The 14,791-nt window shown below is 34.1% G+C and overlaps 2 protein-coding genes across 2 annotated transcripts; both read left to right on the top strand.

Moving 5' to 3' along the window:
• Nucleotides 1–236: 236 nt before the first annotated feature.
• On the top strand, nucleotides 237–5,591 carry LOC132290917 (protein STRICTOSIDINE SYNTHASE-LIKE 2). Its single transcript, XM_059790166.1, has 3 exons — nucleotides 237–637; nucleotides 2,704–2,970; nucleotides 4,173–5,591. Exons 1-3 carry the CDS (start codon nucleotides 333–335, stop codon nucleotides 4,744–4,746), a joined length of 1,146 nt encoding a protein of 381 aa, XP_059646149.1. The 5' UTR covers nucleotides 237–332; the 3' UTR covers nucleotides 4,747–5,591.
• A 3,336-nt stretch (nucleotides 5,592–8,927) lies between these two features.
• Nucleotides 8,928–13,036, top strand: LOC132290900 (uncharacterized). The gene is made up of 6 exons (XM_059790165.1): nucleotides 8,928–9,363; nucleotides 9,647–9,753; nucleotides 11,132–11,240; nucleotides 11,458–11,619; nucleotides 11,715–11,888; nucleotides 12,820–13,036. Exons 1-6 carry the CDS (start codon nucleotides 9,049–9,051, stop codon nucleotides 12,847–12,849), a joined length of 897 nt encoding a protein of 298 aa, XP_059646148.1. The 5' UTR covers nucleotides 8,928–9,048; the 3' UTR covers nucleotides 12,850–13,036.
• The last annotated feature ends 1,755 nt before the right edge of the window (nucleotides 13,037–14,791 follow it).

The following is a 14,791-nucleotide window of genomic DNA, read 5'->3' as shown; positions in this document are numbered from 1 at the left end:
CATGGTAAGACAAAATTAACAGTTCATGTGGATTTAAGAACAGGACTTAATAACTTACCAAAAAAAATTAGCACCTTAATAAGGTTAATAACTTATAATTATTCACTAAAAATCAATCGGACACCTTTTTAGGGTGCATAAGTGCTGATCTAGTAGCTTTACTTAGAATTATATATGCACATCAAGATATGACACATATATTGACTTTCATGTGTATGGTTTTAATAAATTATACACATCGTATTGAAGATAAATCCACCACAAGATCCACCATATATCCACATGCCTTTCACAAACGTACCGTGGCTTCTTTTCTTTCACTCTCTAAAACCATGAGGAGGAGTTCAAAGCTGTTTCTAAGTGCCTCCATAATTCTCCTTATATCAACCTTGATCTCGGTTATTCGTATTAGGTTTTTCGATGCTGATAAGAAGTACTTGTCCAATGATCACAAACAGTTTCAGTACCAGTACTCGGAAGTTATTCCGATCACCGGTGCGGTTGGACCCGAGAGCTTTGCCTTCGACCCACAAGGTGAAGGTCCATACACGGGCGTATCGGATGGTAGGATTATCAAGTGGCAAGGGAAACAACGCCGGTGGATCGATTTTGCCGTAACTTCTCCGGCTGAGGCCAGGTGAGCCATCAGCCCATCAATTTCATGCATGTGTTGTGTCATACCAAATTTGTAGGTAAAATTATAAGAAAGTGGACTCTCGGAGGTTTTGATGCACGCTTTTCAAATTTATTGACTTTGATCAAAATTTGATATGGAAATTTAAAAAATATTATTCATTTACCCAAACTATCCTCGGTGTCTTTGGGTACTATTTTTATACACATAAATACTATTTTTGTGCATAGAGGTAACATTTGTGTGATAAAAAATACTGCTCTATGTGATTAGAGGTACTATTTTTTAGCATAAAGGTATTATTTTTACGTAAGTAAAGTACCACTTTTGTACAAATATATTACAAAAGTATTGCTTTTGTGCACAAATATATCACTTTTTGTGCGAAGCATAATTACTACATGAATAATATTTTTTCATATCAGTTCATGAATTTGAATAGTGTTAGACTATTGGCTCAGTCTCAAAGTAATAAAACCTCCTAAAATCCATTATTTTTATAATTTTCCCAAATTTGTATATATTCCAACATGCAAAATGCATCACAATTCTTATCAAGTGTCCTGAGAACGCATTCTGCGTGATGCTCCACTTTAAAGGCTATAAAGGTGGTGTTTCGGTTATTTGTGTGCATGCATATTTTGAGTTTTAAAAACAGATTCTTCTTCGTGCATTCATTCCGTCTCTATTAATTTTTTTTTTTTTTTTTTAAAAAAAAATATTAAAATTGACTATCCAGCTAATTTTAATTCGGATATACGGTGTGTTAATTAAGGAGTATTAAATATTAATATTATTTGTTAAGTATTAACAAGAAGGTATCAATTTAAAGATTTTGTGAATGTCTCTCAACGGCATCAAGCCACCGAGATAATTAGTCATACTTTGTGTTTTGATGATTTTCTTCCCCTTTTTGTGTAGAATTAGCTGTCAAATTGGGCAGACAAGGTAATTAATTAATGAGGAATGCTAATAACAATTGTCAATCAATTCTTGCTTTGCTGCTGGTAATTAATAACTTTTTTCTAATTATTGGGGACTATAAAAATATACTATTTGAAGACCAAACTACCCTTTTATTTCATTCACTTTCCCTCTTCTCCTCACCGTATATATATCCACATACGTTTATATATATATAGGGCTGCAACTCGGGCGGGTTGGGCAGGCTAGAGACTTAATTCGGGCTCAGCCCATGTACAAAATCTTTTACCCAAGTCCAGCCCGAGCTCTAGCCCAGCCCATACTTAACTTTTCCACGCGCCTATATTCTGAATGTAAAAAATAAAAAAATTGTGTAGCTACAAGGACTCGAACAACATTCCTCCAAGAAAAATCTCAAACACTATCAACAAAGCTATTATACACTTATGAAATAACATAATTTTAAAATAAATATACTCTTTTCGGGCTCAGGCTGGGTTTCGGGCTTTATATAACATCAACCCAAGCCCAACCCGAATTTAATTCAGGCTCAGAATATCTAGCCCAAGTCCAGACCTAGAACAAAAAAACACTGCCCAAGCCCTAAAAATTTCGGGCTGGGCTCGAGTAAATTCGGGCTGGCCCAGCCCGAGTTGCAGCCCTATATATATATATACACATATATAACTAATAATCTCATTGTGAATTTTTTACGTTTTTTTAAAAAAATTCCTTTATTACATAGTATCTATTGAAAAAAAAAAGGGATAGAATTCACTATGAGATAATTAGTTATATATATATATATAAACTATATGGATATACACAAAGAGGAAAGATGAATGAAATAAAAGGGTAGCTTCGTCTTAAAATAGCATGTTTTATAGTCCCAAAAAATTAGGAGAAATATTAATTACAGTTATTCCTCTTAACTAATTATAGTAATTAAGGATGGAATTATGAAATATATGTATGTGTGTATAATGGGAACTATCAAGGTCCTTTTACCAAGGACGATGCATAAGTTTGCGCATGTCATTTGTTTTGCACCAGGTTTGTCCATAAAATGAACTTGTATGAACTAAAGCTTTGCAGGCTCATGCATCATGCTAACACTTTTAACATTACATCGAGTTTGTGAGCAGAGATGGGTGTGAGGGATCACACGATCATGATCTAACGGAGCACATGTGTGGGCGTCCATTGGGCCTACGGTTCAACGAAAGGACAGGTGATCTGTACATTGCGGATGCATATATGGGCCTTGTGGTGGTGGGTCCTGATGGTGGTTTGGCCACTAGGGTTGCAACACAAGCACAAGGCATTCCTTTCGGTTTCACCAACGCTTTGGACATCCATCCAACTACTGGAGTTGTGTATTTTACAGACAGCAGCTCACTCTACCAGAGAAGGTACAAAACATATACTCTCCTTTCAATGAATAATACATAAGCTCAAGCCCAAATTTGATAGTGTACGTTCACGTGGGCTTTAGGTTTGACCAAATTGGAAATTTTAACTGAACAATTAAGAAAAGTTTTCATGGGCCTAAAATGGCTGCAAGGGCTTAACATGGCCCACAGTTACATTTCCTTTGAATTTGATAGACTATACACACCTTTTGTTTGTGTAGACTTTTTATTGTGGGGCAAGGCGTTTGTACTGTTAATTGGGCCTTCCGGTTTTCATGATTTCATAGCATTTTATGATTCGTCAATTCATATCATTCAATGTATGTAGAAATCTATTTAGTCCTTGAATCTATAAAGAATACGGAAATAAAATAAGAATCCACTTTGAAATTTGAATGAAGAAATAATAAATAAATAAATAATAGTATTGTTTTTAGATATGTGTTAAATTTCGAAGCAAGTGTGTTTCCTGCAATGAGCCAATTCCATACTACTATATTTTATTAGTACTTTTGAGTTTCATGGATTGGGCTTTAATTACTAGGTTGAGCTTGGTACCAGCCCAGAAACGGTTGAGATAGGCCACACTTCAAAATGTAGTTTACACGTTTGTGTAATCACAGAAGTCATGTAATTTATGTGTTCATGGGATAAGCATCATCAATCACTATACATATATATATATATATATATATATGATTGTGATCCGAATTCAATACTTGAGATAAGTATTGAATTTATATTTGAAAAGATAAAACACTGCTGAATTAATTTCAAAGGTGACCCACTTGGAAGTTGAGATAAAGTTAAAGTTGTAGTAGAAATTTGCAAAAGTCAAAGGGCTATCTTCCCATGCGGCGCACAAGTCTTGGGAAGAGAAATGGATAAGGTCAGAAGGCTTAGATTTTGATGTAGCATCGCATTACCATTCCAGTAGAGAGAACACTAGACGTATGTGTTTGTGCTCTGTTATTGGTTTTTGTTTTTTTTTTTTTTCCTACCTATATTAAGCATGTTTTTTGTCATCCTCGTCACATGCAATTAAGTCTGGTCAGCTACTTTCACTAATTTTATACTACTGACGTAGTAAATATTAGTAGTATATTACAAAAAAACAAACCAATTAAGTTGGCTTTAATTAAATTAGTGGCAACAAAATTAATTAATGTAAGTGGTAATACTATATATTTATAAATTTGCAGGAACCACATCTCTGTGATAGTCAGTGGTGATAAAACGGGGAGGCTAATGAAATATGACCCTGAAAGCAAAGAAGTAACAGTTGTTCTGGACAATCTCTCATTTCCAAATGGAGTGGCATTAAGCCAAAACGGCGACTTCATCCTTGTTGCAGACACAGCCAACTGTAGAATCTTCAAGTTTTGGCTCCAAACATCCAAACTCCAAGTCTTGGCTGAACTCCCCGGATTCCCAGATAATATCAAGCGGATTCACGGAAAAGGAGATGAGTTTTGGGTGGGAATTCATTCGAGAAGAGGAAAGTTAGTGAGAAGGGTATTAGTGTCATTTCCTTGGCTTGGAAATGCAATGGTTAGACTACTTCCCTTTAGCATTACAAAACTACACTCGTATGTAGTCGCTAATTTTTTGAGAGGCGCCGGGTTTGGGTTGGGAGTGAAGTTGAGCAGCCAAGGTGATGTGTTGGAAATGTTGGAGGAAAATAAATGGAAGTTTATTAGTGAAGTAGAGGAGAGGAATGGAAGTTTGTGGATTGGATCCGTTAAAATGCCTTTTGCGGCAATTCAAATATTATAATATTAATCTTACACATCGCCAATACAATTATTTTTTTTAAGCCCATGCAAAATCATATATATATATATGTATCTTGGGCTGGAAGTTTATGTCCATAATTATTTTGAAGTCATTCCATATCGCGGTTGTTGAATACTCCCATCAATCAAAACGAGGTATTGTAGAATGAGGGGTTAAGGTTTGTCAGGGAGGCTAAAGATAATATGATATATATATATATATATATATATATATATATATTTCCACATGTACGTCTTCATGTACAGTTGACAAGTGTCCCTCTGCCATTAACATCTTGCCACATAGAATGTGACCACTGACCATGCACAACATTGAAAAAATTTCAACATCTATGCCGATCAGATAAGGTAATCTTATTTTGGGTAGACATCAATTTCAACACTGACATTAATCCCCTGCTGGTTGCTACAGTGGTCTCACTCATTGATGCTGCTACTTTTTCTGTGATGCCAAACATACCACTAGAAAAAATACAGTAGATGAAAACTACACAAACTACATTATTAAGTTGGACCACACATCTCATCTCATCATCAGCATCAGCATCAGCATCAGCCTGGGCCCCGGGTGGATCGGTTTCTTTCCGTGTTGATAACTCCGGAGTAACGCTTACGGGCCACCTTTGTAGCCTTGTGTCCACAAGTTGTAATTGGAGTGGGTCCGTTAAAATCTTCTTCCACAAGAAACGACTTTTGTCAACCTACTTTGTACTTCCACCAATTTCCATCCTCAATTAATCATGTGGCTTGCCTTTATTATTCATTTTATTTTTATTTTTTTATGGCCAAGATATGATGTTATACAAGACAATATTTCTAAAATAATATTTAATAGTCAATTTTATCATAAAAAAACAAAAAAAGCATATCCGGTTCTCAATAATATTGAATACACAATTTATCTATTCATTATTCATTTTATGAAGAGATAGGGTTATCTCATTTGACTCACAAAAAGAAAGGTTGGATCCAAGTATTCCGTCCGTCTTACTTACACAAAAAAAATTAAAAATTGAAAGAAATAAATTAAGAAACTGTTAGGAATTCTTTTCACTACAATAATATATGTAATCAAATCATATCAGCTAGACCATATATATATATATACGGAGTATATATTTGTGATTTGTATAGCGAATGGTCCTGTCTACAGTGCATTGCATCACCTATAACCGACAGATATATCTCTCATAAAAACAAAAAGAAAAATACTATCAAAGTGAGTGCTTGCAGGTACAAAAATATACTGATGGACAAAGTAAATCAAACAAACAGATGCACATGAATAAAAACCCTCAAACAATTGATCAAAACTTCTTAATTAATATTGTTTAGGCATAGCATCGAATACTATGTCAAATAGCTATTTAATATATATTCGTTATTTATTTGGCTTGTTTTTATTAATTAGTTAGATTTTTCCCTCCACATGAGTACTCTAACAACATTGCTCTAAATAAACCAAACATTCTAATGCATTAATTTATTCTTCATGTGGAGACAATGCAAAATGGTGGATGAGATGTATCCTAGACATGGGGTTGGTACAAGTCAGTGTATAAAAGTTATAAAATACAATAAAAAATAAATTATATTTTCATAGTCGGTCGAAATTCCTCCATAGCATCAATTTTCTAGTTAAAACATTCAGACTTCTGAAATTCCCATACCTTTGCTTGGCATTTTGCCCCACCCCAAAATAATTTATTTTATTTTATTTCCTTTCACTTATGAGATTTTTTTTTTTTTTTTTTTATTTTAAATTCAAAACGTCGATTTGTACTCTCAAACATAACTACGTACTATAAAATTTTCTTTTTATGCATTTTTTTGAATGCAACAATTTACGACACATCACACCACCTAAACTAATATTATCATATTTGAAAAAATAAAAAAATAAGTTACCAACTAACATTATGCCTTTGAATCTGTCTATAAGTAAGAAAAGGAATTTTCTAAAAAAAAAACAAAAAAAAAAAAACAAAACAAAACAAACAAAAAATAAGAAAAGGTTATTACATATGGCCATGGCCCATGGTTGTGTTTTGGCTCTAGCGTGTGGGAGAGACTGGTAGTTGAGGAGGACACGGCGATGATTCATCAAACGAGGTTGGACCCACATGTATGGTGATGTTGACTATGGGTCCCACTTGTTTTGACATGGACAGGATGGGAAAATTTTGCTGACGCGTCTCCCAACTAACTTCCTCACGCGCCACATCAGCAGCGCTTCGTTTGCTTCCCTTAATTGTTCACACTTCACAGACAGAGATACTAGTATTATCATCGTCATCACCCATGTTCGTTGCTCATAAAAGTAAGATGATTGTTTGCATGGGGTGGGGTCCATGGCTTTTTAAAGGAAGGTTTCAGTTCAGGTAAATATGGAACTTAGAAGTAATTACAGTTTGGAGATGCAAGTATAATTTAGTAGTGACAAAAGTTTATTAGCGCTTCGTTTGCTTCCCTTAAAAGGATAAAAAATATTTTACTTTAAAAAGTTGAAAACAAATGAAGATATTAAACTCACTCTTAAATTGTATTCACACGGCTTGTTTAGATTTAAATTATTTTACATGTCCTGCATTATGTTATTATATTTCAATATTGACCTAAATTTTTGTCAAATATCGATAAAAAATATTTTACTTAAAAAAGTTGGAAACAAATGAATATTAAATATCTACCTAACCAAGTGAATCAAAATTTAATTTTTTGCTCAGTAATAATCATTGAACTATTTAAAGGAGAAGATTGATATTTCAAGTTTCTATAAAGACATTGTGAGTGTGTTTTTTTGTTAATTAATATATATATATATCAACTATTATAATCCAATGATTTTCAAATGTATAAGTAATTTTAAAAATAATTTTGAAACATGATCCATGTAACTCTTGGTTTTTTTCTCTCCTTCTCGTTAGAATTTTTTTATGGGTAGATATCATTGGAAACTTTTGTTTTTATCTTTTTCTTATTTTTCTCAATCAATTTCATAACTAAATTTTTACCTATTCATTTTCAACAAATCCGATTGTTTTGTGTACAGACATACAAAATGATAAGATTCAAAATTCCAAATTATAGTTTTTTTCATAGACAATTGAGATTAGTTATATCATTTCAAGTTGTGAACCAAACAAGTCTGCGGTGAAAGTTTTAAAATACAAGGATTGAAATACGTAAGTAATATTGTTTTTATCAAAATATATAAGTAATTTTAATGCTACAATGTATTTTTTGGGGCTTTCTTAACAGCAAGTCAATCATACAGTATTCTTCGGACAATTGTAGCAAATGCCTAAACGGTATTTAATATTTTGTTTATATTAAAATATTACTTCTCCCTCCTTATTAGTAGTCCATTTTTTTATTTTTTATTTTTTTATATGTCCCAATTTAGTTGTTCTCTTTTAAAAGTCAAAACATTTTTTCTTTATATTTTTATCATTGTCCTTTATATTTTTAAAAAATTTCAAACTCTGTAACTATATATATTTAAATTAAAAAAGACAATTTGATAATTTAAAAAGAAAATAATGAATTAATTGCACGTGCTCTAAAAAAGTTATAAAATTAAAGGTGGATAATTAAAAAGGGATAGAGATAGTAAATAATATGATATAAGAGACTATTTAGTCCAATGATATAACCTTTAATTTAAATAAATAAAAATGAAAGCCGTACAAATGTAAAAAAAAAAAAAAAAAAAAGTGACAATTCAATGCCCTCAAAATTGATTAAAAAAAAATGAAATATAAAATTTTAATTTATTGTAAATGATTTTTAATTCATCCCTCCCAATCACTGGGTAGTCAGTATTAAATAAGTCGCACTTCAGTATAACTTCTCTCTTTTCATAATCAGTATCACAACTGGATTTTCACATCATCCATCGTTTCCGATATTATCGAATAAGTTTAAAAATTTCCTAAATCCACACAAGATGATAAAATTCAAATCATGGTGCTGACCACAACGCATCCACGTGTCCTAAAGTTATAAGAATATTATCATATTACAAGACCACAAAGGGGCACTGGTAGTAATAGTTACGAACTCCCGAGGCATTTGCATATTCCCTTCCACGTCAGGGTCTGAATCTTTCTTCTTGGCTGCCATTTCATTGCGCCGAACACCGCTTTATATAGTTATTTATATTCAACCGAGTCGAAAACTCCAAATTATAAAAAAGCAGTAGAGAGAGAATTCGAGAGTGAGAGAATACTGGCATTAAAAACTTGGCTATAGGAGCGGGCACAGCAAATGAAGTTCGGAGATGGCTCTAATGGCAACGACGGCCAAGATCACTAGGGTTCTGAGCAGCCTAACCAACAAAAACTCGAGTATCCTTTCTGGGTCTCTCTCCAATGGCGTTTTACCCAAGATTCTGGTCGACCCAGTTGGAAGTTTCGGGTCATTCTCGTCCTCTGCCTCGGCGACTCCTTTGGAATCGGAGTTGGTGGGTTCAAGACTGCTGGGACTGAAAGATTACGAAGATTATAGGAGGGCTCTGTACGGTGGCATCACTCACAAGGCTCTCTTAGTTGATGTTGCTGGCACTCTTCTTGTTCCTTCTCAGCCAATGGCCCAGGTCGATTTATTTGCTTCTTTTTAATGTTTTCTCTCTCTAGAATTCTTTGCTGTGTTGTATCGTAGTCTTTTTTATCCTCTCTCAATTATACGCAAAACCCATTTCGTCTTTGTTCTCTCTTCAATTTTTGGGAATGTTGTTCTGTTGCGTTGAAAATTTACAGAAAGATTGGTGAGAAAGACGGGTCATTTGTTGTTTCACTTTTATTTCTTCTACTCTCTCCTCAATTTTTCGGTTTACTTCCTCTTTCTTGATACATGGAGTGTTGTTTGTTGTGTTGTAGATATACAGAAAGATTGGTGAGAAATATGGGGTGGAGTACTCCGAAGCTGAGATATTAAACAGATATAGAAGGGCTTATGAGCAGCCTTGGGGTAGATCTCGACTCAGGTACTATTAATTTTACCCAGTTTAACCTTTTTTTTTTTTTTTTTTTTTTGGGTCTTTCTAATGAATGTCTGGACCTTAATTTAATCTATACATAGGGGTTATGGAATTAAATTAGACGATGCAGAAATTAAGTATGATTTCTTACGATCAGTTTTGTTGATATATGAATGAAGAGTAAGAATAAAGTAACTTCTAAGTGCCATCCAAGAAGTTCCTATTAATTGATGACTACTTTTCTTTTTGTTTTGGGTTAAAAGTTATGATTATTTCACTAATGGGTATTGTGATTTGACCCACCTTTAATTGTTCATCTAACATTTTTGGCATTATATGTGGATGTATCTATATTTTTTCTTTTACATGCTTTGCTTCTTAATTTTTATCACTTGCACAGGTAAATCAGTAACCTGTAACACATCAATTCTTGTATAAAATCCCCTCCCTTTTCCTCTCTGTACGGCACTGGAATTATAAAGTTCATCCTTAGCATAACCAATCTTACATGTAATATTTGCATAATCTTTTAACTATGATTTAGTCATAGATCTAAACAATCTTAACATGAAAACATAGTTAGAAATTGAGAATGTTTAGTCTAAAGAACCTATATAAATATATTTTTGGATAAGTAAATTTTATTGAAAAAACCGCTCAAAAGGGGAAAAAGAATCTATATTTCAAAATTGTATGATTTTTTTTGAGAAAAAAAATTCAAGAGATGAAGGAAGTTTGGATGTTAATTTTCATTTTTTTGACAAGAACTATTTTGTGACATTTCAAAGATTTTGTCTTTCAATTATGAAAAAGAAAAAAAACGAAAAGAAAAAGATTTTATCTTTCTACCAATATCTTTGTTAAGAAGAATGATTCTCTCTGTCAAACCATGTGCTTGTGGTCACGCCCTTATTTAAAAGTGTTGGAATCAAAATTATCCTTTTTTTATCTGTCAAACCATGTGCACATGGCCACTCCTTCCGGATTCTTACTTTACAAACTTGCACTTACTGAGATGGCTTTTATTTTCTTCTCGTTTCTAAAACAACCACACCCCTAAGTTGATTATTAATTTCATTTATGTTTTGTCATGGTTGCATGTTGGGTTTCTAACTTTCTACAAATTTACAAGATGATGGGCCCAAGACGTTTAAAATTGTTTAAACTTACTAAAATTGTACCTGTCTTTTAATCTTCTCCTGTCAATCTGATCTACTGCACTTTCACAGTTGGTACGTCTTCTGAATGTTCTCATAATCTAAATATATAACCTTTGACATTTCTCCGGCTTCATAGGGAGAATTATATGTTTATTTTTGTTTGGCAAGAATTTATTCTCTGTCCTGTTCTGCTATTTCTGACTAAAAGATTGATTAAATTGCAGATATGTTGATGATGGGAGACCTTTCTGGCAATTTATTGTTAGTTCTTCCACTGGCTGTTCAGATTCTCAGTATTTTGAGGAGCTATATAACTATTATACTACTGAAAAGGTACGGTAGGGTTAAGACATCAATTGGTTAGCATTTTTGAAGCAATTTTCTTACTATCGGATTTTTGCATAGAAAGCCTGTAAAATCCTTCCAAAACGCTAACAATATACTGTTTTACTATTTCTTGTAAAACATAATAAATAATGCCAACTCTTGAATATATCTTGACATGGTCCTTTTTTTTCCATCCTTTTCTGATGTTCTTTTCAATCCAAAGGCTTGGCACCTCTGTGATCAGGATGCTGAGAAAGTATTCAAAGCTCTAAGAAAAGCAGGTGTCAAATTGGCTGTTGTGTCAAATTTTGACACTCGATTGAGACCTCTTTTACGGGCTCTGAATTGTGATCACTGGTTTGATGCTGTGGCAGTTTCAGCTGAAGTAAGTAATAGTTTCCTATCCACTCCACTCTCTTCTTTTCCTAGATCTTCTGTGATGGGTGAATATCTCCTTGGTTCTTTATCGCTCTCTTACAGGTTGAAGCAGAGAAGCCAAATCCCATGATATTTATAAAAGCTTGCGAGTTATTGGGAGTTAAACCAGAGGATGCTGTTCATGTAGGGGATGATCGTAGAAATGATATATGGGGTGCCAGAGATGCAGGTTGTGATGCCTGGCTTTGGGGAAGTGATGTCCACTCCTTGGAGGAGGTAATTAATGGATTTACATCTCATGCTAGTTGTTACATGACCTGCATATTTCTAATGGCTGCTAGGAAGATTTCTTCTGCCCTATTCCAGAATTTTTTTCTCTATGTTACTCATGCTGCATTGGTTTGGATACTAATTACCGAAATTTGATGGATGTGATTTTTCTCTCCTGTTTTTTCCAGCAAAGGCTAGACATGGCAGTATGTTTAAATAATATGTTGTTTAACAGCTGCGCTTGTAGAGTCGAATGGTATTTCATTCTATAATTGTATTATACATACGAAACTAACATACCAACTTATTGTGATTACAAATTTAGCAAGCTCTCTTTGATAAAGCTCAATGAATAATGGTTTAAAAGAAAAAGAAGGAATATATTGGAGTGATTACTGGACTGCTGGCATACATGCTGTTTCCCACTGCATATTAATAAATACAAGGCAGAGTTCTCTAGCCTTTATTTTCAAAGCCTTTTTAGGATAATTGTTGTGAGATACATTTGGAACATCATTACTAATGGATGAGTTTTAACAACCAAATTGTTAGCGTAATGAACTCCTTTTGCAACTGGTAGTGTATTCTTGGGCCTATTGGTATTGGTATTTTATTCCAATATTTGATTGTGATTTCCACTGGGCTATATTTGCAAGTGCATGGTGGAACGTTATGATTCCTTTTCTTTTCCCTTTTTGTCTTATATATATATATATATATTAGAGAAACTGTTTAAACAATTGTCACATATTAAATCATGTTTGACTTATGGCTTAGCTAAAATTGCTTACTTAGAAACTTGGCTGATTTAAGGTAATCCACTTGGTTTAGTTTCAAACTTACCGAGTCACCTTTTATTACAAGGGATGCATAGTATTTTCCTGTTGTGAATAGTTTGACAAGTTGTAGGTTAGTGATGGTGCGTTCGCTGATGCAGGTGGCTCAAAGGATAGGAGTGCAGATCTGAATAAACATTGCGCGACATCGGAAGGGTGTTTTCAATGTATAAAGTGCTTTCTTATGAGTTGTATATATTTTGGTCTTTTGTAATATATATGAGAGAGATCAGAGAGGTGATGGTACGAGTAATTTGATAGTGCAATGTAGAGCAATTAAATGATGGCATTAGCAAAGACCATTTGGTTTCTTTATCACCTTCTACATCCAGCTGCTGCTTTTCATGATTTCTGTCCATCTGATTGGCGAGTTTCTTTATTAAAGGAATTTCCTTTTGAGACAGACCTTTAATAAAAGTACGGCCATAATTCAAGATATCAAGAAAACTTTGAAGTTGCTAACATGCAGTATGAGCAAAGTAAAATTGGATGATTGACATTTGACAATCTTGTTATCAACCAGTGTTGATGATTACCCAAAAAAAGAAAAAGATGAATAGAGTTGGTATAGAAGAGAATCACATTCAGGAAATGGGACCTGCGCATTCACATTCCCTTCTTATCCATACAGGAGCCATAATGGATGTTGAATCTCAGGTTAATGCACTTTCCCACCCTTCCAATGTATTCGGATTTTGGTTTGCCTTTCAAACTCTAAAAAGTCCCCTCTTTTTTTTTTTCTAAAAAAAAATTAAAAAAATAACATAACAACTCGTGTCAGTATTTTAATTTTTCTTTTTCGCATTTGTCCGACTTTGGGCGTATTCGATTTGTTAGGATGAATAACAATGGGTTAGTGGTCTTTGGCATCTCTTTTTTCTATTTCTGGGTTAAAATTATTATTTTTAAATTATATTTATATTAGATAATGATGGAGAAACTGGACAAATTAATTTGGGTAAACTACAACGCGTTCCTCTAAAATTTAGTTTAATTGCTGGTAAACTTGAGACTCCCTTGGTCAGATTTTGATGTGAATTTACTTATGTAAAACCTAAAATATCTAGCTACATTAAATTACACGTTTGCCCATATTAAATTTGTTTTTTTTCCCTTCTATCCTGTTCCTCCTCTCCGCCAACGCCAGACCCTCCTCCGCCACCATCACCGGCCGCGATCCCCCATCACAGCCACATCTAAAAGCACACACACATATATATATTTATATATACATACACATGTGTCTCTTTTTTCTCATCTTCTCTATCTTCTCTCTGTCAACCTAGACCCACGCCACCTTATTCCACCACCTTCACCGGCTACCACCCCATCACCGCCACGCCAACAGCCGTCGAATTGGGGTTAGAGGGAGAAGTAGGATTGCTGAATTTGGTGGCCGCTGGCACCGGTGATGGAACTCACCCACCTGGCTGTCGAATCTGGCAGCGATCCAATCTCCATTTAACGTGCCTTAGATCGAACAATCATTACGGTGAGACAACCCGAATCCCCCACTTTAGTCATCGTTTCGACCATCTTAGCAAACCCTGCATCAATTCGATGTCTGTCGCTTAAGGCACCGTGGAATGGATCCACCGCTTCCAGAACTGAGGCCCAAGACTGACTATATATATCCCAGCCTTTCATATTGATGATGCATGATTCCGCGGTGACCTGAAGCGTCGTACCTGCAAAAGGTAAAATGACTTTTATAGAAATTTGTGTCGTACCTTTTCTGTTGACCAGGATGTCTTCTTTATAGAATGTCAAATTATATTAAAATAGAAGTGTTATACTTTTTATTTCTTATTTTTATTCTTATTCGAGATACTGTAGTTTCTTATTTCTTATTTTTATTCTTATTCTTATATTAAAATAAAAGTGTTATAAACTTGTGTGACCGTCAAAACACCTTACCCCAACACACACGCTAATAACTAAAGTTGTTATGTAACATTTGCAGGATGATGCCCAATATGCAGCATTTTCAGCGTCAATATCATCATCATTTTGCAGCTTCCATTACAGGCAAAACGGGACTAGAACTTCAAACCCTCACACACAAAACCAGCT

Source organism: Cornus florida, unplaced genomic scaffold (assembly GCF_030987335.1).
Source record: "Cornus florida cultivar Cherokee Brave unplaced genomic scaffold, ASM3098733v1 CherokeeBrave_3.0.0_Hap2_Chr02, whole genome shotgun sequence".
NCBI classification, from domain to species: domain Eukaryota; kingdom Viridiplantae; phylum Streptophyta; class Magnoliopsida; order Cornales; family Cornaceae; genus Cornus; species Cornus florida.
Note: the sequence above shows the minus strand (reverse complement) of the source record. Positions and strands in the feature narration are given on the sequence as shown.

Coding starts and splice junctions, on each gene's coding strand:
- LOC132290900 (XM_059790165.1), top strand. CDS start 9,049: ATGGCTCTAATGGCAACGACGGCCAAGATCACTAGGGTTCTGAGCAGC. Junction 9,754..11,131: donor TGGGGTAGATCTCGACTCAG/GTACTATTAATT, acceptor ATTAAATTGCAG/ATATGTTGATGATGGGAGAC. Junction 11,241..11,457: donor ACTATTATACTACTGAAAAG/GTACGGTAGGGT, acceptor TTCAATCCAAAG/GCTTGGCACCTCTGTGATCA.
- LOC132290917 (XM_059790166.1), top strand. CDS start 333: ATGAGGAGGAGTTCAAAGCTGTTTCTAAGTGCCTCCATAATTCTCCTT. Junction 638..2,703: donor ACTTCTCCGGCTGAGGCCAG/GTGAGCCATCAG, acceptor GTTTGTGAGCAG/AGATGGGTGTGAGGGATCAC. Junction 2,971..4,172: donor AGCTCACTCTACCAGAGAAG/GTACAAAACATA, acceptor ATAAATTTGCAG/GAACCACATCTCTGTGATAG.